A 23,651-nucleotide genomic window follows, 5' to 3' on the forward strand; every position below is an offset into this window, starting at 1 on the left:
TGCATACAAACTAAATGCATTTATCTTTAATGCTATTGCAAATGATTTATTTACTCATAATTTACTTAATTCAACTGAACTTTGGATCAGTACTAGGATGAATAATTAATTATCAACAATTAATTATATACATTATACCTGTTTTATGTTTTAGTGCCATAAATCTGTATCGTTCCTTACGCATGTTACACATACTCTTGATTTAATTCGTTCATAATGTTCATGTTAAAACAACTAAGGTAATTATTTTGAACGATATACTTATTTGTGTTTCTGGCTTCCTAGGTCAGATTTCCCACGGACTGATTCTGTGATTTGAAAAACAACCTCAACTCAACAAACTTCCAGATAATGAGCTAAGAGTCTGTGCGGTGGGACAGGCTATTTGTTTTGTATTATTGGACCTGGGATTTGTACAAACTGTCTTCAAACTGTAGTTTATAATAAAACAACTGAAAATTACCTACTTTTGTTCATAGACTCTAATTCATTTATTTATTTGTGACTTTAACTTTTGTGCTTTATAATCTCACAATTTATCTTTGTCTCTCATTTTACTTTTAATACATTTATAATAATCAACATTTTTGATTGCTGGTTGTTATTATAACCTGTGCTCCTTTAATTAACTTTTTATGTTTCCTATTTTAACACCCTTAGCCTGGCCTCGAACTAACGTTACATAAAGCATAGTCAAAACTTCTCTTCCAGATATTTTTAACATGCAATAATCATTTTTAAGCTGAAGCAATCGGGTGAATTTGTCCCTCTACCTTAGGCCTATGTTGGGTAGAGGTCCACTGCTGACCCCTTGGTGTGTTGACAAAAACTTTTGGCAGGAGTAAACAGTGTATGTGGGGTAGCAGCATGTTAGGATTCTTCTGTGCCTCACACCACTGATGCCCCGTCTCCTAGCAGCGACGTATCTCTAACCTTGACGTTTGGCACAGATTCCCCGTCTGCCTGCACTCTTTTGCCAACTTTATTGTTCTTGTTTTGTGATGACAGTACATTACCCGTTTGTACGTTAACATCTTTATTGTTGGGTAATATAACGATATTAGCATTGTCTTTTATCACTCGCTGCGCTGGCTTAGTATTTTGGTCTGCACCAAATTTTGAAAAAGACACAGTATCACTCAAGTTTAGTGTAATCTTGTAATGCCAATACAGTTGACTTCATTAGTTCACTTTTAATCTTTTATATATTTTTTGAATGCCAAATTTGCCTCTTCTGTTCAAGTTACTTTGTGATTTATTTCCCTAGGTTCAGGAAAAATCAAGTCTTGAAGTGGCTTTGCTAGGAGGGCCTCTGCTGTCCATTTTAAAGGAGTTGTCACGGTTATTTGCTCATCATAAATTAATCTATGCAGTGGGTCAATAATTTCAGCGTAGTTTGGAATCCACTGTCTGCAATAATTTGTAAGGCCTAAAAATGATACAAGTTGTTTTTCAGTAATAGTTTCGGAGCAGAAAAAATCACAGTTTTTCTGCTTTCTGCTATAGTTTTTCCTCCTGCATGTAAGGCGTTTTTGAGCTGTTGATACGGACCCTGCGTATCATCACTTTCTTCTAATCCACTGTGTGTTTTAAACACTTTGGTCATTCTAATTTTGAAGTCCTCAAGTTTTTCATCATCTTTTTGTTTGGTTCTGGAAATTTCACCATAATTAGCCAGTTTCTTGTATCTGGTTTTAGTTCTCTCTGCCAGGGCTTGTACTCTGACAGTCAAGTCCTGAGCATCATGTTTAAGGGATTTCCCATCAGTTCCTGAGGGATCCCAGTCACCTCTGACATGACCCCAATTGGAGCCCAGCGCAGCCATCCAGGCCTGCTGTGTCTCATGACCATTTAATTTATAGGAGTCTCAGAGAGCCTCCATTTCAATACAGAACTGATTTACATCGTCTTTGTAAGGTGTAATGCCTTCTACGGCCTTCTTTACATCCTCAGCTGTCCAAGTTCTGTATACAAATATAATCCCACTCTGGTCTGCGAGTGGAGACCCCTGCCTGCATAGATTTAAGCGGTTCTAGGTCAGGGTATGTTTTGTCTGAAGTGTCGTGCCCCCCCCGTAGCATAAGGCGGAGGAAGGAATGCAGCGCTTACAGAAGGGCTGTCCTTCACTGGTGTAGCCATATCATGTGGGAGTTGTTGTGGTTGTAGTGGGCGTCTACTAGCAACAACTGTCTCATAATCTTCTTTGTTTTGGAAAAGCATTGTGTCTGCTTTCGATAGTATTGCTTCATTTTCCTGCTTTCTTTTCAGACGGCTCTCTCTCAGTTTGGCTGCCTCTAACCAATTCTCTAACTCTCTAATGCCATTTTTGCGCATCTTCCTTTCATTATTTTTGGTTCTTTCTTTAATTTGTGCGCGCAGTGCCTCAAGGTCTGACACATTAAGTCGCCCCTCAAAATTGTATTTTGTTATCCATTTATCCAAATATTTAACGTTACTCTTGTCATTATTTCCAAGAACTTTATAATCCTTGCATTTTAGCCTATCTGTAGGTCTCCCTGTAGAATGTTTGTTACCCATATTAAAGAATTTGGACCAGTCCTATCACTCCTGGGGAGGTCTCTAAGAACTGGGTTAACTTTTCTTGATTGAGATAGTGATTAAATTATCTTTGTGGTATTTCTCACTTCAACCCGTCAGGTGGAGAAATCTTGTCTTTACATCCACAAAGACTCACTATTTCCTTTCTCAATCGATTGGTATGAGGACAACAACCTAGTGGTTATTATCTTCCAGTCACACAACCATTCACACTCAGTTTTTATTATTTTCAGTTTTTAAATTTTTATTGATTTTCTTATTTTCTCGGCGCCAACGGAATTTAACCCTGGGAGGACTCCGGCATCCTTCACATTATCTACGGAATTTAACCCGGGAGGACTCCGCCATCCTGTATAAACGGACTTTTACTCACTAGCCTGTCAAATTACATCTAGTAGTGGGGCTCCGTCGCCCTTTCACCTATTAGAGCCTAGGATTTATAGGGTTTCTCTACGCGCAATGACCCCCAGTCACTCGCTTTTTAACAAAAGGCCTACTCACAGTCTGTTGCCTTTCTCCCTCGGTTCTCCCGTCAACCGTCAGACTCCAACCGGCGAGAAGACAACCAGCCCGGAAAGGGTATGTTACCTCGTAGCAGAGGGCTGTGGCCACAGTCTTTCTGGATTCTTAACGTCCGTTGGAGTCCTCAGGTATTTTTGGGCACCGGCATACGAAGGACCAAGTAAATGTTAGGTTTATCTAGACATTCAAAACAAGAAGAAAGACAAGAGATTAATTCAGTTTTTCTCATGAGGAGAACGGGCAGAGAGTGGGCATCAGACCAACAGTCTCCACACGTTCTGATGACTCAAGGCCGCTCTCCTCCTTTTATTTCATTAGGAGGCCCTAGTTACAGAATGATAATTCTCAAGGGGAAGGGGGAATCAGCAAAGACATAATAAGAAACTGATGCAGCTATTCATAGTTCAAACACATAAAACATGATTAACAATCAGGAGGTGCCGTAGGTATAGTCAGACACCATCATAACTCTTGCATGTGTGACAGTGGGAGTTGGTTTCATGTGAGGAATCATCTCGAGGTTCACAAGAGCGATAGGTCACTGCACACAGGTGTTAAGAACAAAGAGGTTATTCATATTCATACAAATGATTGGTACATTATAAATCAAAGAATTGTAGTACATAAATGGTTAACTCATAGGTCTAGAATAACACACAAGCATTTAGCAAATATGGGATAATAGAATTATTCTGACAATATGTATGTCACAATTCATTATGTCACAATATATCACGACACTAAAACAATAGATGATATATTGTGATTTATCTAAAATTAAAATTAAAAAGTAAAACTTTACTTATAAGATCAAAACTGTATGAAATATAGTTTAGAATTTTTTTTTTTAAATCATGAGAACAGTGAATTTAACTTTTTGTGAAAAATATTATTTAATTAAATAAAATTGATTCAGATACATTTTGAATCAATTCAAGAATTGTGCAATGACGTATCACAATATATCACAGAACACCTCTAATATTTACACATTTACTTCAAAATACCAGTATATGAAACAAAAGTATGCCACGTATTACAATGACACATTTGAATCAGGTTAAGGTATAATTTTATTGATTCAGGGAAATTTGTCCTCTGTATTTCATCCATCCTTCAATGCTGCTAGAGCAACAGGTCAAATTGATTTGATTTGACATGGGAGATTTAAAACAACCAATGACTGTAATTGTGGTTGTCAGTTATCAAAGACATTGTCTGAAATTTAAACTGACAAAATGCCCTTGTTTCATATTATGTTGGGTTGTTGTTTGTGTACCAATATTGTGTGAAGTGAATGCTTATCAACTTCACTTTGTGTTCAGATATAAATATGTAGCCTTTTAGGTTCATTCAGAATTTAAATAACATGGGGAAAGAACTTATGGTATAAATAAAAAAGCAGAAATTTGTCACGTTTATATTATATTTGAAAGACTCAAATCAGAAATTCATTCATCTGCAAAATAGCATTTGGAACAGGCCCCTCATCGCAAGTGTGTCCATTACAGTTATTACTGAGGTTATACAATGTGTCCAAAGATTTTGAATTATTTCTTGTAATATGATGCAACTTCTTTCATATTGCTGTACCTGTGTGAAAGGATAATGTTAACTGTTTGAAGTTGAACACAAAATAGTTTAAATGCCAACTCTTACCTGGTTGCTTGTTTGTCTTGACTTTTCTGTAAATACAAACTGATATGAGGACCAGCACCAGAAAAGCCCCCACAGAAGAACCAGCAATCACAACAATAGGCCATAGGTTTGCTGAAGGAAAAACACATAATTACAGCATTCATGCTTATGGATATAGCGCATGTATAGACAATGCTTAATATTAGATTAAAACAGTAAAATGTAATGTTGCTTATAGAGAGTTAGAGATGAAAAGTAAGTAAACTCATTCATTTGCAATATTAAAAGACCAGATTAGGTCTTATAGAGAGTTAGAGATGAAAAGTAAGTAAACTCATTCATTTGCAATATAAAAAGACCAGATTAGGTCTTATCCATGTTTAATTGTAGATAAGAGACTTTTGCTTTATAATCCTAATTTAACTTGAATTATTTGTGCTGGGCCAATGTATTATTAATACTGTGATCCCTACATTATCCTTTGGTTTACAGAGATTATTTTTGAATTCCAGATCCCAGAATATAATGTTGACAAACCTGCTACATGACCACTTCATAACGTGATTATCTATGGCATTGGAAATGTTCCATGGGATCAGGTGTAATTAAGGCTATTGACAAAATATTTTTTCATTGTTCACATCTATAATCTCACAACACCACACTAACAAACTGACAGTCCCATAAAGGACTTTTATAATATCTCCAACAGTGCCTCAGGAGCGCTTTTTTACTCTATCATAGTAAGACTACACTACAAGCATGGTCACTTTCACTGTTTGAGCTCAGTTCTAAACTTTTAACTAAGAAAACCCCTGAAGCTCTCTTTTTCTGTATTTTTGATTTTACTATTATATTTGAACTCTCTATCTCAACATTATAATTCAAACATTTGTTAACAAGATACTTCATGTTTTAACTTGGAGAATCTGATACAGGTATGTTCAACTTCAACACACTTACCCTTCACTTCTAGTGTCATCTCCACTGTTTTCACATTGGATCCCTTTGTGTCATAAATTTCCACTTTGTATTTTCCTGCATCCTCCCACTGCAAATTTTGAATCTTAATTGTTCCATTGTTTATGAACGCCTCCGTACGGTTGCTGAATGAATCTTCACGTATTAACAATCTTTCTTTTTTAATTGCAAGCACCTCCTTAGATCCACTGGGAAGCTGTTTCTTGAACTGGATCCTATAGGTGGAAGCATTGCTCATAACTTGTAAGAAAATATTTCCTCCGAGCATCACAGAACAGGTGCTTTTTGTCTCTGTGGCTTTGCACATGGTGTCACTGGGTTTCAAAAAACCTGCAATAAATAGAAAAGGTTATGGGGAGTTTTGACATTTTGACACAATAAAAAACACTTACCATAGCTTAGTCCAGGCAATAGAACCAAAATAGCAAGAATCATCTTCATATTTCAAATCATCAAGACAAATACGTAGTAAATGAAAGAACTATTGGAAACCTACAGGAAATGGAGCGTGCATGGGTGTTGACTTTCTAGTGAGGAAATGAAGTAAAATGTTTCACTTCACTTTGTACCAAACCCAGGTTTAGCAATCCTGTGTTAGACAACATGTGTGGTGTAGGAATTCCAGAGTTAGGTCTCAGTAAAGAAATAAATAAGGATGTGCATAAAAATAAGCATGGTTTTGAGGTAAGTTGATTTATTTTTTCAGATGCACCTGCAAATGTGTCAGACAAATTGTGTTTTAAAAAAGAGTTGGGGGTGTGGGCAAAAGTTTTAGTTCCTGTTTAAAAAAAATCATCATTACCTTTATAAAGACAAACAACATTTAACTCATGTAAAAAGACCACATTAAACAAGTTTTAAATAATTGGGTGCTTTGAATGTTATAAAGGATCCAGTAATATGAGTCAGTCAAATAACCAGATTTTGTGGGTAGATGATTCAAGAACAAAAATGTACTGCTATACTTTTGATTTATGTCCCACTTAAAATGTGTTTAGTAGAAATATTTGGGAAAAAATAATGGATTCAGATTTACTGAAGGTCAATCAAAAGTAAGTTCAAAAGTAAGTTTCGAATGTGGTGAAAACCTAGTGACCAATGTCTAAACTGTACACGTCTTTCACATTAGACCGGCAGAGGTAGTTTTGTACCACAGACAGGTTCACCTCCAGAGCATTGCCATTTTTGGTTATGCATGCCACTAGTAGGAAGTTATATTCAGCTCATACAAAAATTAAATTGATTTGAGCAAAGAACAGATCAATTTAAAATGAAAAATCACAGGTGAATAATTCATTAGTGTTCACCAGGCTTTCTCCTGGCTAAAAGCATCATGGCTTGTCCACCAAAATCCACCATACTTACAAAGAATACAAATATTCTATTTAAAGGTGCACTCTGCAACCTTTTTGGTGGAGGATCCTCATCTGCTTGTCTCCATAGAAGTATTATGTCTTTGTCTAAGATGTTCCACAGTATGGCATTGAACTTATGTATTTCCATGGAAACACACAGGTGACTCCACCAGGCCAAGTTACTGGTCATATTTGTGGAAAGGAGACCTGTTTTTACAATATGCTTACACTCATTTTACAAATATACTTATGGTCTGGAACCGTATCTTGTCCCAGTGATGTCAAAACAAACATAAGGGCTAAATATTAGAGAAGAAAACAATAACAATAAGGATTGAAAAAGATCAGATACGTTTCATGCCATACTGTGGAACATTCCAAGCCAAACATCTCCATTGAGAAATACAGATGGCATACGCTCCACCAGAAAAGTTACACAGCACACCTTTGATGTCCTTCTACAATATGCACAACCATTACTTTTAACTGTAATTTGTGTTTGTTTGTTCCAAACAAAGAACAAAATAAGCTTAAAGTTTGACAAGCCTGTAGTCCCAGTAGGTCATGGCAGTTTGCATTTGTACTGATATCTGTCTATATCCAATTGGACATCATTTTGGACTGAAGACTCTTGAGTAATGACATGCTTTGAGACAGTTTAAGCTTCTTCCTCCAGTCACTTTGCTCTGTGTGATGGTTGTCATCCCACTCTTCTTCCTCATCCTCATCCTCTACCCACGGCAGCCACACCCCTCCGCTCAGGCTTGGGTCAGCCCGTGGGTCTTCTGAGGGGTACCTCACTGGCACCGCTGTGCGATTATAGAACGCCAGTCTGGCCAGTAGCTCGTACACTATATCTGGCCTTTCATCAGAATAGTCGCGGCGTTCGTAAGGGTCAGTGGCGATGTTGAATAGCCATTTGGATTTCTTTGGCTCAAGGTGTCGCTCCAAGTTCCACCAGGTGTTTGGAAATCCGGGAAGAACTTGAGGTGGGATCCAGTCTCCGTAGCCAGGGTCTCCAGTCAGAAGTTTCCAATCTCCCACTCGTATGGATGCCTGGATCGCTGTATTCCATATGCCATAACCTTCCTGTAATGATCCACTTCGAGCATGATTATAAAGTGGGTCAATATTATGTAGAATTTCATATCTAGGAGACTCTTTGTCCTCACTGATGGCTTCCCAAACATCAAATCCATCCAGGCCTTCAGTCATAGAGCTGTTACCACCGGCTAATGCCACAAGTGTTGGATACCAGTCAGTGATGTGCACCAGCGCATGACTCACTCTCCTTCTCCTTCTCAGTAGAGGGCTATGCACAAACCCCAAACCTCTGATGCCCCCTTCCCAGTAGGTGCCTTTACGCCCCCTAAGAGGCCAGTTATTGCCCCCTGACAGTGGCTGGCCCCCATTGTCAGTGGAGAAGATGAGCACACTGTTTTTGTAGTACCCATATTTGCGAAGGGCATAAGTGATATTTCGAACAGCTTCATCCACAGCTGAGACCATACCAGCGTACTTCCTGCGTGCCACGTTTCCCAGCGCCCGGTAGGGGTCGATATACTCCTGAGGCGACTGCAGGGGTGTGTGCACGGCCTGAAAAGAGAGGAAGATAAACAGGGGCTGGGCCTTGGGGTCGTGAGTGGCCAGGATCTTGCGTACTCTGCGGGTGTACAGGTGAGTGGAGTATTTGCCTTTGTGACCCCATGCCACAGTCTCCCCTTCATGCAGGTCATATCCACACAGATCAGGGCCGTCACATGATGTATAGGTATAGTAATTGACACTTCCTGTTAAGGAGCCTAGGTAAGTGTCAAACCCGCGCCGCGTGGGTAAACACTCCTTCTTATAAAAGCCCAGGTGCCACTTCCCGACCATGTGTGTGGCATAACCCAGCTCCTGCAGCCTCTGGGGCAACGTGACCTGGTCCAGGGGCAGGCAGTTCGGCTGGCGAGGGCGAATGATGGAGTGCTGCAGACCAGTGTGAATTTGATACCTGCACATCACATCAATAAATATAAACATTATATTAACTTTGCTGTTACACAACTTATAATTATAATATTTACAATTAGATGCAAATTTTAAAATGTAATTTGAAAGCCTCCTAATCAATCTCGATACATTTAAATTATAGGAAATTTAATTGATGTTTAAAGCTTCTTCACACAATATAAAACAAGAAGTGGTTACTGAATGACCAATAACAGATAAATAACTATAGACAGACACGTTAACATTATTTTAAACTTTAATCTAAGAGAGGCAAGCACTTTCCCAATTGTGTTTCCAATACTTCATGCCTGGCAAATCCAGAATGGTCTCTCTGTATTTTACTACCTGACTAGAATGCGCTAACATTGTGACATGTTCCTGCTGTCACTACATGTGTGAGGTTGACCTTACCTGCCGGTCATGAACTGGCTCCTGGATGGAGTACAGATGGGTTGAATGTAGTAATTCTCCAACTTAACTCCATACGCTGCCAGTTTGTCCAGTGTGGGCGTTTTGATGTCTGAGCTATGATATCCAATGTCATTAAATCCTTGGTCATCGGTCATGATGAAGATGATGTGAGGAGGCTGAGGCGCCAAAGGAGAGGTGTCTCCAAAAGTATCCACTCCGGGGTCAATCTCCACTTGATTAGGGCTGTTCGGATCCCAGGCCAGATAGCCCAGACTGAGCAGACTCATCATGGAAAAACCAGTCAGTGCATTGGTACCCATGATTTAATCTATTAATGATCTAAACGTCACAAAATCATCTTGTGTTGTACACAGTGAGTGCAGAATTCACTGAGAAAAGCTATATGCAACTTCTGTATGGTGTGCCTCCCCAAAATGTCTTTGAAAACATTTCCCCCTTCCCCAGTGGTCTCACAGACCCCGCCTATTTGCCTTTCTGGCTCACTAGCACACACAAACATACTGTAATGTTACACATGCAGGTAATGACTGCATTTAGCTCCCCACTTTATTACTATACTACTAGCCTTAGGAGTAGTTTCAGCAGGACAAGGCTTGAGTATTCTTCATTCATGCTTCTCTAAAATAATTAAAGTTCAATCATACAACTGCCAACTTTAAGAACTGCTGGAAACCTTCACAAATTCCTTGCTGACCTGATTTAACAGGAGATGACAGAGGCTCTACAAAAAGGCCCTCAGTTACATAGAGAAAACATGAGAGGGGGTGATGGAGTCTTGGGGTGCACTGGGGCCCAATAGACACAATCACAGTGTCTGTTCTCCCTCTCTCACACAGTGCGGTCTTATTATCGCTGCAGTCTATGAATCCTGAATCACACCTGAAGAGTGACACCACGCAGTCGCCCCAGGATACCAGAGGCTGATAAGATCTCCACTGAGCGTCAAAGAGCCACTTTAACAGAGCTCCAGAGGGCCCACAGAGAGCAGTGGGGTGCCTATGTTTGGGGTCCACTGCAGAGTGGATTGAATTATTTAGATATTTACTTTATAATACTTTGAAAAGTACTGGTTCATTGGACATTGTAAACTATTTTCACTTTCAGAACATATGAGCTGCAATGAATAAAAGGTACAAAGAATCACACGGTATGTATAAAAGTGTGTTGATATTGATAGATATGTTGACTATTCAACCTTGAACAGCTACATACTACAAAACAGTTTGCTGCTAGTGTAAACAAAAATACATATGATAAATATTGACCCCTAAAAATGATGTTCTGCCTATTGAGCTTCAAGCCAGGCTTAAATGTTGTATGATAAGAATCCAATCCACTTTATATAGCACATTTCAGTTTCCAGTTTCCAAAGTGTTACACAATACAGATAAAACAATACAATGGGAATATGTTTCACTCCACTAGTCCATGTTAAGACAATAAAACTACTAAAACCAAATAAGAGCAAAAATACTAACAAATAAAACAGCAACTACAAGAATAAACTACAGCCAATACCACGAGAGCAAAATTACATTAAATGAAAAGATTAAATGTGCATTGTGTAACTTTTTTGGTGGAGCATCTGTCAAATGTTTTTTTTTTTACCCCATGGAGATGGGGTACTGCTTTGTTTGTTTCACAGTATGGAACTGAACCTTTTATCTTCATGGAGACCAAAACAGAGCAAGTAAAAGGTCAGATCTGTGGAGAGGCGACCCCACTCACAGTCAGAATTATGGTTTTTCTATGTATTTTTGAGCAAGCAGGTGATGGACATCCAGTCAAAGTAACATAGTGCACCTTTAAGAAACTTCAGTAAAACTTCACACCTTGCAAATGTTGATACTGGTTTACACAGAGACTTGTGGGTAGAAGGCACAACCCTCCCGGAACGGACTCAAAACTGTGGCCAAGGATGTTTGCTAAAGCATCATATTTGGAGTCTTGCCCAACAGGTCCAATAGGTTTAAGGCAGGTCATTTGGATCAGGGCTGCAACTTAAATTAATGTACATTTAACAAGTTAACATGAGTATTTTGTTTTAAGCCACTCAGATGAATGACAAAATAGATACAAAACTGGTCATGACCTGGTTTGTTCGGTTATTGCTGAGAAAAAGAGAATTGGTAAAGCTTTATAATAACTACACCTTAATTATCCTTAATAAAGCAATAAAGTCTTAAATCATAGTGAATACATAGTTTATTACTTATCTTATCTACTTAATTGAGGCAAAGAGTTAGAGTATTACTGAGCCTGAATCTTAATTAACTATTTGCTCATTATAAATTAAGTCTCTGTTTATGCTTTATTAAAGGTGCACTAACATTTCTAGTGTAAGGTCCGAAACCTGCTTATCTCCATGGAAATATTATTGCTTTGTCTAGAATGTTCCACAGTATAGATTAAACCTATCTATCACAAGAGAGACAAACAGGTTACAGCAATATGTTACATTACAGTTCAGAGCTGTGGCGAGTCACCCCAATTCACAGAAAGAATGATTGTATTTTTTTGCAGTAGAAACTCAAGTAATGAATATATGATAAATGGACATGTTTAATGCCATACCATGAACATTCCAGGGAAACATCTCCATTGAGACAAATAGGTGACGGACCATGAAGCAGGAAAATTGGGCAATGCACCTTTAAGGCTAATAAAGTGTAGTTATTATGAAGTGGTGCCAGAAAATTAACAGTTTTCGGAAAGCTTTTTGGATGTGACTCGCCTGCTTTAAACCAAGTTCTCTTTAATGGAGCTTCCAAAGTCAACACAAACACCACTCATCGTTGAGACTTCATCAAAGCACAAACAACTGCCATTAGATTAATAGTTTAGCAACAACAAATTACTAGATGTGTATCGCAGAATTCATTGACGCATAAACTATGCTGTCAGAATAATTTCAAGGCTGTTAACCAATGAATAATGTATTTATAGAAACATGTACCTCACAATAAACCACAAGAAGAACTTAGGTGGCCTCTCTCTACTCAACAAACATACTCGGTTATATTAAGGTTAGCTTGCTAGAGTTTTTATTTTTTGTATTTATTTGGGGGTCCTGTCACAAGGCCAAAAGCTTTATTAATACCAAAACTAAGAATAAAATGAAACACATTCTTGGAATCAAATTAAAAATATTTATAACTGTGGTATGGTGGTCCTGTCTGAAGCTTGTGTAAAGTGTTAAATCTCTTCTTTTAGATCTTGTAGGTCTAGACTTAATACAAATAACATAGTTTCAATAAATATGTTTTAATGGCAACCACGATATTTAGTGCATCCTTTATACAACATTATATCTGTACCAATGCAATAAACTGAAGAAAATGAAAAGATAAGTTTAAAAATACTGTCAGGTTTTGATTAGTTTTAACAACTTCAGATTTATTTAGTTATAGGATCTGATTATGACCCTGTATTTAATTTTTTTTTTTTTTTTCTGTATTCATATTGTATTTTATAGCTCTCGTGGAATAAGAAAATTGCATTAAAAAGTCATGTATGGTCAGATCAGTTTGCTTAAAAGACATTACATTATATGTGAGATTTAGTAATAAACATTTTTGCGTGACTTGGAGTTTGAATTCTTCAAATAATAATAAGTACAGAGTTGTGGGTGGGGATAGAGGGAAGGTCAAAACTGAAATTTTCTAAGCACTCGAACCTCAAAGGCAATGGATAAATACAAAACTACTCTAATATGCATGAAATAAAAATATAACACTTTTAAGAAAACCACTATAATATCCTAAAAAATTCATAAAAGCTGATTTTGCAGAATATGTCTTCTTACAGATTCAAACACCAACCAACAAAAAAAAAAAAAACTGTAAGGAAAGGTATGTACTGTAGTCAAATGTTTTATGGTGCATCATGAATGAAAATTGTTGAAAGGAAACCAGATAATTAGTTACTACTGCTGCTGTGTTTTGGTTGGTCCCAGATGTGTACTTTGGCCATAGGAAGGGGTGCTGTTACTGAATATGGCTGCTCCCTTTTACTGGGAACACTACAGCCTTTCTAATCAGCACGGCGGTGCCAGTAAGCCCCCCTCTTACCCCAATTTTCTAATCTGAGAAAGACTGACCCGTGTATTTTTTTCTTCCTGTGCATCTACTCACTGCCAAAGCTCTTGCTTTAATATATCCGAGTTCATCTTGTCCAGCTGCAGCTCTCAACAAATGCACCTTTGTTTGTCGAGTTTGAGCAACATTTTTTTCTTGCCACGTGACCGGTGTACTGAGTCTATGTTTTCTGTATACATTTTAATGTAGTTATGATTGATGACCAACAATAACATGAAACGGGTTTAGATTCATTCTTTCCTTTGGACTTTTTCAGTCTGGATTAAATAATCAGGGGCCTTTTAGTTGGGGCACTGTTCTTGATATTATGTCAGATGCCCAGGTGACAAGTGACAGAATAAAGTCCCAAGAACAGACTAGAGGTGGGCAGGTTTTTCGAATACTGATAGAGTGAAAGTTGTTTTTAATATAATTAAAACTTTGAAATAAGGGTATTGAGTGATATTTCTCCATTTTGTGGGCAATTGTAAGGTCATTTCACATTAGTCTGACACTTAAACCTCAACTAATAAATTTTAAGACATGTTTAAGCCCATTTCTGTTGGACTGACTGATAAGATTGTCTGAATGTCATTATCAAGATACTGGTGACAAAAAAAATATAGCACCATTGAAGACATCCGAAGTGCAAGATAGAAATCAAAGTATAACTCTTACTCATAAGTGAGACCTCACAAGCTGACATCAGGAAGTATTTGACTTGGCCTTGTTGAATCGTAGCAGCAGCAGGAGCAGGAGCAGCAGCACCTGAGCAAACCAAACTTCATTTATTATGAAGTTCTAGACACAGATCTACAAAAAGGTACTTAGTTTACAAAATCTTTTTACATTAAGGCTAAGGAATGTTTTTCTATAATGAATGTAGTCATCATGTTTAAATTACTGAGATCTGAACAGATCCTAAAGTGGTCTATTAACTTGGATTTATTTCAGAAAGGTAAAGATAACAGATTAAGACAAATTAAGGTTCCCCAATAATAATATATCTCATTGGCCCATTTTTGGCAATTACCAGCAGAGTGCACCCAGACGTAAGCAGCTAAACATGAGGAATGTAAAGTAAATTTCCTGAAACATGAAACATAGTATTTAAAAGAGTGAAATGTGCCAATGATGTCTCTTTCCCTACTGCAAATCCCCAAGAGCCAAATTAACTAATCTACAACCAGTTTTACCCTTTCAGAGTTTCATGTCAGGGGTATTTATAAATCAGTTTACATTAGTGTTAGCGTCTTATTCTAACCCAAAGTGGGTGCCCAGTTGGGACCGACTTGATGTATTTTAGAGTAAAGTCCATTGCAATAACCTTTTACTTTCTTTATCCTTTATACAAGTTTGCTTATTTCTTTCCTTCTTTCTTTATTTATTATTTTGGATGAATGGGCACAGTGCCAGGCTTAAAAACTAAAACCAAGCCCATTATAAAGAACACTCAACTGATTATAGAGTATATTTTATTTAGCCTAAATTATAACTAAAGGTTAGCTAGTTACAAAAAGAGATAACTCATTGATATGATAAAAATGAACAAATATTACGTTTTCTATTATGCATTATGTTTTATTGATGATTTTACTGAGATGCTTTCAGTTGTTTGCACAGACTTTGATGGTTTAGTCATTACAGGTGATTTTAATGTACATGTGGATAATGTGTGACAAAAATGCCAAAGAGCTTAGTGTTGTCCTTGAAACTTTTGGTCTGACTCAGCATGTCAGTGAGCCCACTCACAACAGAGGGCACACTCTGGACCTGCTCATTACAAAGGGTGTAAATATTTCAAATGTCAATGTGGTTGATGTTGCTCTGTCTGATCATTTCTGTGTCTTCTTTGACCTGTCTGTTATTCCCAAACCACCGGCTGCTCCTACAGTTGTACAGGTGCACTGTTCATGGAAATGATCAATTTTGAAATTGCCTCCTGTTCTAATGTTGATGATGTGTTGAACTCTGTGACTTTGAGTGTTTTAAATGTTCTGGATGCCATCGCCCCGATAAAGGTTAAAATGGTTAAAGATAGGCAAAAAGCTCCGTGGAGGAATGATGACTCAGTCAGAGCACAGAAAAGGGAGTGCTGGAAGGCTGAGCGGAAATGGCGCAAGTCAAACCTCCAGGTTCATTATGAGATTTACAGAGGAACAATGCATATGTACAACTACACTTTGAGTAAAACAAGAGAGAAGTATTTTTCGGACATTATTGGTAATTGCAACTCTCGTGTCCTGTTTGCAACAGTGAACAGATTAACAAACCCTCCAGCTCCACTGCCACTAGAACTAATTTCCACATCTAAATGTAATGAGTTTGCAGTTTTCTTTAATGACAAAGTTCAGGGCATCAAAAATGACATAAATTCCACAACACAAATAACAAGCATGCAGCCACAGAGACACTTAGAGCTGAATCATTTTGCACCTGTAACTGACAAAACTGTTTTAGAGATCGTTACCAGTCTGAGTTCATCTACTTGCTGCCTAGACATGTTACCCACTAGATTTCTAAAGTCCGTCCTCAACAGTTTACTTTCACCACTCACTCACATAGTTAACATGTCACTTCAATCTGGAACATTCCCAAATGCATTGAAAACTGCGGTCATTAAGCCTCTCCTAAAGAAGAGCAGTCTTGATGCCACAGTACTGAACAATTTCCGACCCATCTCAAATCTGCCGTTTTTTGGCAAAGTCCTTGAAAAAGCTGTTTACCAACAGCTTACGAACTTTCTCCAAATGAACAACTCTTTTGATGTTTTCCAGTCAGGTTTTAGAGCCCACCACAGCACTGAGACTGCTCTTATCAAGGTGACAAATGACATCCGCCTGAACACTGATGCAGGCAAAGTCTCAGTCTTGATCCTGTTAGATCTGAGTGCTGCTTTTGACACTGTCGATCATGGGATCCTCTTACAGAGACTAGAGGACTGGGTGGGCATCTCTGGTACTGTACTAAACTGGTTCAAGTCCTATCTAGAAGACAGGAAGTATTTTGTTGAAATTGGAAACTGTGTCTCAGATCACATGGCCCTGACCTGTGGGGTGCCTCAGGGGTCAATCCTGGGCCCCCTGTTGTTCAATCTCTACATGCTGCCATTAGGCCAGTTAATAAGCAGCAATAACGTGTCCTACCACAATTATGCAGACGACACTCAGATCTACGTCTCTCTGGCAGCAGGAGACTATGGACCAGTGGACTCACTTGGTCACTGCATCCAACAGATCAGTGTGTGGATGCAAAACAACTTTCTCCAGCTAAACTCTGACAAGACTGAAGTCATAGTGTTTGGTCCACAGAAACAAAGGGACAGTGTCAGCAGTCACCTCCGGTCTCTCTCTTTAAAACCTTCAAATCAGGCAAGAAATCTAGGGGTAATAATGGACTCAGACTTGAACTTTAACAGCCACATCAAATCAATAACATCTGCAGCCTTTTACCATCTAAAAAACACAGCAAAAATCAAAGGTTTACTGTCTAAAGCAGACTTTGAGAAACTTATCCATGCGTTTGTCTCCAGTAGATTAGACTACTGTAATGGTCTGCTCACTGGTCTCTCCAAACGAGCTGTGAAACAGCTGCAGAACATATAATCATTTTAAGAGCAGGCTCAAGACCCACCTTTTTAGCTTAGCTTTTGATTGAAATCTTATACTTTTACTTGTTTTTATTGTACACATTTTATTATATTTATTTATCTTAGGCATATTTTTTAGGATTTCCAGTGTCTCCTCTGTAGGAGCCCTCTGCATCGGGAGTGGAGGTCAGCTGTGGCTGCTGGGTCTGTCATGTGGGCTCCTGGTGGAGGGATGGTGCTTGGGCCTCAGGTGCCTGGGCTTCATCTCTCCCCTGGACCCTGTGGTGGTTCCTGGTGGTGGTGGACGTCTCTCTGCTTTCTCAACTGGTTCGCCTGTATTCAGCCTCACATTTTATTGTGTCTGGTTATGTATTTTAGCGTGTGAGTGTGAGTGTGTGTGTGTGTGTGTTTGGGTTGTTTGACTATGTGGGGTTGGGGGTGCGGGGGTTGGGTTGGTGGGTGGGTGGTTGGGTGGTTGGAAATGCGGGACTGTTTTTAATCACTGTAAAGCACTTTGTGTTGCATTTTGTATGAAAAGTGCTTTATAAATAAAGTTTGATTTGATTTTGATTTGAACATCCAGAACGCTGCAGCTCGGGTCCTTACTCGAACTAGGAAGTACGAGCACATAAGTCCTGTACTCAGGTCTCTGCACTGGCTTCCTGTGCCTCAGAGAATAGACTTTAAAGCAGCTCTGCTTGTGTACAAGTCTCTCCATGGTCGAGCACCAAAGTACATCTGTGACATGTTAGTGTCATATGAACCATCTCACACTCTGAGGACCTCAGGGACCGGCCTCCTGCTGGTGCCCAGAGTCAGGACTAAACAAGGGGAGTCAGCGTTTCAATTCATGCAGCTAAAACCTGGAACAGTCTGAACATGTGAGACAGACTCTTCTGTGACGCTGTTTAAATCCAGGTTCAAAACATTTCTGTTTGACTGTGCATATAACTGAAAGGTTTTCATTCCGCACTCTTCTCTCCAATTTATGTCTCTCTTTTTTTATTTTAATATTCATGATTATTTATGTTTTGATTTGTTTTTATTATGATTTTAATGTATTTCTTATTCTGTAAAGCACTTTGAATTACTTTGTGTACGAATTGTGCTATACAAATAAACTTGCCTTGCCTATGTTTGGTTTTAAAAAAAAAAAAAAAAAAAGTACAAGTACAAATGCATACAATGGTTTGATCGTGTTTTTTTTTTTTTTTTACTTCATATTGTACCATACCTTCTGCCCTTTGTAAGCATGATCAGTTTCAGCTTTGCGTGTAGTGATTTTCTTGGACTCCAACTCCCACGGTGCCTTGCTGTAGACAGTCTGTAATTTACTTCCGGAGTTCAGAGTTCAAAGTTTGGCCATGTGTGTTTTTAGGGAAGGTGTGCCTCTGCTTTGTAAATACTAGATTTGACTATGAAACCTAATTTATTCGTTATTTTTAGGTGATTTTATTTTCCTCCTATTTGTACGATATGACCGCCTCAACCCCAGAGCTGATCACGTTGATCTATCGCCACCTGAAGGAGCATGGCTTCCACACGGCTGCAGAGGAGCTACAGAAGCACAGCCTACAGGTCAGCACCCACTCGACTGCTCAAGTTACTACATGTGAACAAGCGCTATGCAAAGTTGTACGTACTATAGTATACTTCCCATATATATAATACTTCCTTTGACCATGTATGCAGGCAAGTTGCTGTACAAGAACAACAAAAGAACTTAACACAAAACTGAAGTGTTTGTTTTGCTCTTTGTAATCAGAATACAGTTTAGTGACATTATGAGAGAGTTTCAACTCTCATAATGTCACTTAGACTGACGTCAAGCTTGTTTCACAGTAATTACAAACGCATCATCACCTTTACTAAACTATACATTAAGTATAATCCTACAGATTAGACTTGACTGAAAGTAATCCTCCATGCACCGCATAACAAAGTGAATAATGTATTATTATTATCATTATTTAATTGTTGTTCATTTATTATTTAAAAAGTTTGTGCAGCTGCTAATTGTTTTGTTGTTGTTGTTGTTGTTATTAAATCTCTTAGAGTGAGGCACCAACATCCACAACGTTACAGGACGTCTATAGTTCATGGTTAAAGTGGGTATAAATGTGCAAAACTATTGATATAGTTGTTTGCTATCTTGGATTTATTGTTTTTGTTTCAATCACAGGTCTTCAAAACGAAAAACAAAGTCTGCGACGTCAAAGCGCTCTGCTCCAGACAAGAAACAAACAACACCCAATAAAGGTGTGACACATTGTTCTGTCATAATTGACTTTTTTAAAAATACAAGTTTGGAATACAATTTTTTTATGTTACTGGGGACTCTTACCAGATTTTATTCATACAACTAAACATTTATTTGAACTTCAAGGTTTAGCTTACAGGTTTAGCTTTTATTGCTGCTATTTAATTATTTTACCTATAAATAAAACATTGCTAACATTGCTACATTGCTAACATCAGCTATTGGCTACAATTCCATAGACCATGCTAGTGCAAAGCTTATATGATTTATTCTAGTCTGCTAAGGAACACAAACCTGTCCACAGCTGGCAGTCTAAGTAACTTCTTCTTCAATCTGATGTACTGTTTATGCAGCAAATCCACAGAAGAAAAAGACAGGCAAAACTACTAAACAGGCAGGATCACCAAATAAAAAGGTAAAAATTAAAACTTTTGCTTTAGCCTTCAAAAGCATATTTTGTGCATAATGGCTGAAAATGTGCTCTTTGTCTACAACAAAGCAGAAAAATGGTGATGGAAATGCAGCAGAAAAATTAGTCAAATCCAGTACATCAAAAGGTCCAAAGAAAGAAGATGAAGGGAGGGGAGGACTCTGACTCGGACAGCAGTTTGGACGTGGAGAAGTGGAAGAGACTTGTTGAGCAGATGACAGGTACAGTAGTGTGGAGTTTTTCATTTGGCAAGTACCGGAGACGCATTGGATAAGGGAAAACATGTCAGTATCATTTGCAGTAATTTAATCAGATTTTAAATGAGCTCGGGATTCAGTTAAGTCTAATCATCAAGAAGTCAAGTCAAGTCAGAAAAAATAAATAAATAAATAGAAGTCAGTTGCCCCGCCCTATGTTAGATACAGTGATATTTTTAATCTTGATCATTTACACTGGTCATTTTGCATTTACATGACCTAAACTGTACCAAACTGCTGTACATATACATTAGCCAAAACAATATAAATAAATTGATTCTGACTGCTCGGTCACTACTACTACCAATGAATACATACAAGTCATTATAATATACTTTTGTGTGAACAAGAACTCTAATATAATATCTACTAATATTTTGCTTAATACAATCTTTATTTGTTTACACAGCATAATAATGCTGTGAAACCTGTTTCTCCAGGTTTCTGTGGCATGTGATGCAGCGTTCACATAAATCATGTTAGATTAAATACAACAAGATTGCATCATTAGCCAAAACTAACCGTTTCATCTATTGCTGTAAATGTTTTTGGCAGATTATATTGGGTAATTTATTTTCTTCATGCAGATGCTGACCTGGCTAAAGTGGAAGCCTTAAATGCCCTGGTTGATCCTGAACCCAAAAAACCGAGGGTGAGAAAGCCTCGAGCCAAACCAAACCCCAAAACAGAAACTCCCACTGGCAAACAGGAGCAACTGAGTAAAACATCTGATAAAACTACAGAGGACAAAACGGCTAAAAGTGCAAATGTGATTTCAACAACAAGACAGAGCCCTAAAAAAGAGAAAAGGAAAGCTACTACAGACCAAGCTACAACTGAGCCTAAACAGAAAAAGAAGAAAACTGCAACTGTAGATAATGCTATTGTAAATGCTACAGATAGAATTATTGACAAAAATTTAGAAAAAGATGCTAAAACACCTCATTCAACTGAACTCAGACTAACAAAGGGAAGTCAACAAAACACAACGAATGATCAAACTGGGAGTAAGACGAAAAAGAGGGATACAACTCAAAATAAGGTTACAGCAAATGCTACAGATGGAGAAATTAACAAAAATGCAGACTATAATAAAAATGATCAAACAAGCAATCAAACAACAATTAAATTAAAAGAGGGAAGTCCAGAAAAAATGTCCAGTCTCCAAACTGAGTCAAAAAAGAAAAAGAAGGATGCTACTCACAGTAAGGTCACTGCAAAAGCCTCAGACAGAGATGCTGTAATTGACAAACATGTAGACAATAAAAAAGATGTTAACACAAGCGATCAAACAACAGTTAAACTACCAGAGGGAAGTCCAGAAAAAGCATCCAATCTTCAAACTGAGTCAAAAAAGAAAAAGAAGAAGGATGCCACTCCAAGTAAGGTCACTGCAAATGCTTCTGAAGGAGATGCTGACAAAAATGTAGACAATATTGAAGTTGCTATATCAAGCAATCCAACAATTGAACTAACAGAGGGAAGTGCAGAAAAATCTTCCAATATTCAACCTGAGCCCAAGAAGAAAAATAAGAAAATTGAAGGGGAAGATAAAGTAACTGTAGATGTGTTAGTGGATCAAAATGTTGAAATAAATACAGTAGAGGATATAAATGGTAACCTGGAAACAGATGACTTGATTAGTTCACTAAACACTTCTAATGCTGAGTCTATAGAGAAGGCAAAAAAGAAGAAAAAGAAAAAGGACAAAACAAAAGAGAATGGGGAGCAAGCAGTTACTGAAGCAAAGCTCAACGCTCTAACCAATGAAGGAACTTGTGAGAAAGCTGCAGTAGAATCCGGTCAGGACACAGTAGAAACAGTCCCTAAAAAGAAGAAGAAGAAAAAAGACAAAGACAAGGAGGAATTAGAGACTTTACAGCAGGAAAATGTTATTGCAGAGACTGTTGATGTTGAGGAAACTCAGCAAATAATAGTGAAAAAGAAATCCAAAAAGAAGAAAAAGGAGGGTGAAGAACATTTGGAAACAGAGGGAGAACAAGTCAAAACACCAGTGACTCTGGACAGCAATGGAAAAGTGCCCGAAGAAACTCCAGATGTCATGTCCACTCCACAGACACCAGGCTCAAAGAAAAGTGAGTTCACAATTCTGTATATTGTAATTGGGGATGCACTGAGCTTTTTCAATTCCGATACCGATTCCGATACTATAGCTTATCTGCTGATACCTGATATACCAGTGCAGAGACTGAAAACCTAATTTATTTCCTTGAAAACAAGAAACAAACAAGAAACTACCTAACAGCTTTGTATAATTAAAAAGTCAAATGTTATGAGACTCCCTGGGCAGAGTACAACCAATAACTAGTCTTATTCCAACCGTAATATTGACTGAACCAATATCTGGAGGCCGATATGCGATCTAGCTAATTTTTCAGTATCTGTGTTGATATCAGGTACCAGTATTGGATCGGTGCACCCTGATTGTAATATTTCCCAATGATATAGAATTATTATACCTGTGAAAGTGTGCTACAGAATTAGCCAAAGACTAAATATTTTAAGTGTCTAAAAAAGCCCAATTTCTATTTATTATTTCAGAAAAGCACAAGTTAAAAATCAAGGAGCTCACTGAGGCAGATGCTGTGTCACAGATGCAAGAAAGTGAGACTCCAAAAAAGGTAACAGGTTCATTTGGGAAATTATGTAGTCATGAGTTTTGTATTAATTTGCCATGTCTGATTGTTTTTTTGTTTTTTTTACAGAAAAAGAAAACATCCTCCAAGAGCAAAGAAACAGAAAGTTAACGCAATTTGAACTCCATCCAGATGAGTTGTGCATCTTTTTTATTGAATGTAGAGAGTGGTATTACTGTGGTACATTTTTATGTATCTCTGTATTTGTTGAGATTTTTATTCCTTTTACTGAGTGCCCTAACATGTACAGTTTTTTATATATTTTGTTTTATAAATGAACAGTATTTTTCCCAAATCAAGATCTTACATGATAAAAAAAATCATGTGATACTAGTGTGTAAAAGCAACAAAAAATTGGATCAGCGTACAAATAAGTGTTGTGGAAAAAATTATGTATCTCTTGATGATAAATAATGAATCAATTTGCGAAGCCTTTTGACTTTTTAGAATACAGACAAAGGTTTATTATTGGTATAGCAGATATGGACATGGCCTAGGCCTTCCCTGGTCAGGGACCAACAGCCTCTCCTTCTCTCCATCTCCCCACAGAGCATCTGAGCTCTGAGTATTTATACATACATACTGTACATATCAAAGCATTGTTTCACAGACTTAGGTCTTAGGTAGTAAGAGGAGTAAGTGGAGACAGTTGTGTCTGCTGAGCCTTTGCACATTTTAATGACTGGTTTGGTCTCAGGTAGAAATTACATTCATTTAGAGAAATATTTTCCATCAAATTTCCATCACATAAGTTTATTCACTTTTCACATAAATTTATTCACTGACTGAATAAAGAATATATGTACTGTCTATGATGCCCACATATCAAGTTTAAATTTTAAGTGAGACAATTTGTCATGTTATTAAAAAATAAAGAAAATATACTTTGACGTTTGATGT

At 37.8% G+C, this 23,651-nt stretch overlaps 3 protein-coding genes and 1 long non-coding RNA gene across 5 annotated transcripts; 2 read left to right on the plus strand and 2 right to left on the minus strand.

The window, feature by feature from the left end:
• Positions 1 to 3,295: 3,295 nt before the first annotated feature.
• On the minus strand, positions 3,296 to 6,246 carry LOC110160675 (uncharacterized). Of its 2 annotated transcripts, none has more exons than XM_020925353.2 (4): positions 6,093 to 6,246; positions 5,683 to 6,030; positions 4,741 to 4,851; positions 3,296 to 3,622 (listed from the first exon to the last, which is right to left on the minus strand). In XM_020925353.2, the coding sequence occupies exons 1-4, from the start codon at positions 6,139 to 6,141 to the stop codon at positions 3,534 to 3,536; spliced, it is 597 nt and encodes a 198-aa protein (XP_020781012.1). In that variant the 5' UTR covers positions 6,142 to 6,246; the 3' UTR covers positions 3,296 to 3,533. The 2 variants fall into 2 exon arrangements, with proteins under 2 accessions (XP_020781012.1, XP_055015179.1); XM_055159204.1 differs by having other exon boundaries at positions 3,296 to 4,674.
• Positions 6,051 to 10,461, plus strand: LOC129410630 (uncharacterized). Its single transcript, XR_008632945.1, has 3 exons — positions 6,051 to 6,384; positions 8,555 to 8,732; positions 10,319 to 10,461. It is a non-coding gene; the product is annotated as an uncharacterized LOC129410630 (long non-coding RNA).
• arsia (arylsulfatase family, member Ia) lies at positions 7,650 to 9,906 on the minus strand. The gene is made up of 2 exons (XM_020925368.2): positions 9,462 to 9,906; positions 7,650 to 9,051 (listed from the first exon to the last, which is right to left on the minus strand). The coding sequence occupies exons 1-2, from the start codon at positions 9,779 to 9,781 to the stop codon at positions 7,650 to 7,652; spliced, it is 1,722 nt and encodes a 573-aa protein (XP_020781027.1). The 5' UTR covers positions 9,782 to 9,906.
• An 8,018-nt stretch (positions 10,462 to 18,479) lies between the features above and the next one.
• LOC110160687 (nucleolar and coiled-body phosphoprotein 1-like) lies at positions 18,480 to 23,641 on the plus strand. Its single transcript, XM_055159100.1, is given in 9 exon segments — positions 18,480 to 18,782; positions 19,203 to 19,255; positions 19,330 to 19,406; positions 19,761 to 19,822; positions 19,907 to 19,990; positions 19,992 to 20,058; positions 20,682 to 22,190; positions 22,657 to 22,736; positions 22,821 to 23,641. Coding segments are annotated over 9 exon segments (2,133 nt in total). The 5' UTR covers positions 18,480 to 18,623; the 3' UTR covers positions 22,863 to 23,641.
• The last annotated feature ends 10 nt before the right edge of the window (positions 23,642 to 23,651 follow it).

The sequence above is a fragment of the Boleophthalmus pectinirostris genome, unplaced genomic scaffold (genome assembly GCF_026225935.1).
Source record: "Boleophthalmus pectinirostris isolate CB_2022bp ecotype Guang Dong unplaced genomic scaffold, ASM2622593v1 HiC_scaffold_23, whole genome shotgun sequence".
NCBI classification, from domain to species: Eukaryota; Metazoa; Chordata; class Actinopteri; order Gobiiformes; family Gobiidae; genus Boleophthalmus; species Boleophthalmus pectinirostris.